Here is a 1,304-nt window from a genome sequence, read left to right on the forward strand (position 1 = left end):
ACCCTGACCCCTCTCTCTCTCGCCTGTCACCCTATGACCCCTCTCTCTCCTACCCTGGCCCCCCTCTCTCTCACCTGGCCCCCTGGCCGTGCTCCCCCCTGGTGTTGTAGTTGACAGTCATAACCCGGACGGGCTCCTTGAAGACGACCTCTCCGCTCTGCAGATACTGGATGGTGCGGCGGATCGGGAATCTCCCCTTCATCGGCATCTTCAGGACATCAGCATGGAGCCGCACTGCACGCCGGGAAGTGCCCTCCGCGCGGGGCATGCCGGGAGCCCATCACTGACAGCTGAGCGCGCTGCATGCCGGGATCTGTAGTCACATTGTGTCACCGGGGCTATCACTGGATACAATGTATCGACCGTCAGGGGGTCACGTGTCTGGGATGGGAGGCAGAACAGCCAATGAGGGTGACGGGTCGTGTTTTTCTGAGTATCAGGGTCATCTCACTGGGGAGCTGACTTCTGATTGGTCGCTCGGGGTTCCTGCACCTCTCTGCATGGAGCTGGTTAGAGGCTGATATGTCACCTCTTCTACAATAAGCTAGTTACCTGGCTGTCATGCTTCTCATTTTAGAGTCATAGACCTAGATCTTCCATTGGTCAGTGATTGGTGGGGTCCTCCTGATCAGTTGTATTGATCCCATTGCTCGCACCTCCCTGTATATCTCCTCATTGTACAGCAGGAAAGTGACATAAAGTGTATTCTAGCTTCCCGGGTGCCATGCTGATCCGGCGGCGTCATTCATCGTACTTTTTGATTTGTTGTCAATTCACATAGATATTTACCTACTCAGCGAATCCAGCACTGTCCCATCTGATCCACTGTTAAGGTGGTAGCCAGCTGCTTCTTCCGGTTCAGACAGCCGACCCCCAATGACTCTTCCAGGTTCGGGTAGTTGCCCCCCTCAGTGACTCTTCTGGGTTTAGGCAGCCGACCCCCAATGACTCTTCCCCCAATAACTCTTCCCAGTTTAGACAGCCGACCCCCAATTACTTTTCCGGGTTCAGACAGCCGACCCCCAATGACTCTTCCGGGTTCAGAACCGCAATGACTCTTCCGGGTTCAGACAGCCGACCCCCAATGACTTTTCCGGGTTCAGACAGCCGACCCCCAATGACTCTTCAGGGTTCAGAACCGCAATGACTCTTCCGGGTTCAGACAGCAGACCCCCATTGATAGTGCAGCTCCACCCATTCTGTCCCCCTACTCCAGGGATATGTGATGGGGACATCCACAGAGGCTGCAGAAGCAGGGCATGTCATTCTCGCCTAGGCAGTGAGAATGGCAGCAGGGGGCGGGG

At 55.7% G+C, this 1,304-nt stretch overlaps 1 protein-coding gene across 1 annotated transcript in view; it reads right to left on the reverse strand.

The window, feature by feature from the left end:
• The window catches only part of MRPS25 (mitochondrial ribosomal protein S25), a 3,327-nt gene extending 3,032 nt beyond the window's left edge, over window positions 1–295 (reverse strand). Inside the window, exon 1 of the mRNA XM_018555223.1 lies at window positions 75–295. Within this exon, the coding sequence (XP_018410725.1) occupies window positions 75–268 (194 nt within the window). The 5' untranslated portion in view covers window positions 269–295. The remainder of the gene's footprint in view (window positions 1–74) is intronic.
• Window positions 296–1,304: the final 1,009 nt, after the last annotated feature.

The sequence above is a fragment of the Nanorana parkeri genome, unplaced genomic scaffold (assembly GCF_000935625.1).
Source record: "Nanorana parkeri isolate BGI_ZX_2015 unplaced genomic scaffold, ASM93562v1 scaffold188, whole genome shotgun sequence".
Taxonomy (NCBI): Eukaryota; Metazoa; Chordata; class Amphibia; order Anura; family Dicroglossidae; genus Nanorana; species Nanorana parkeri.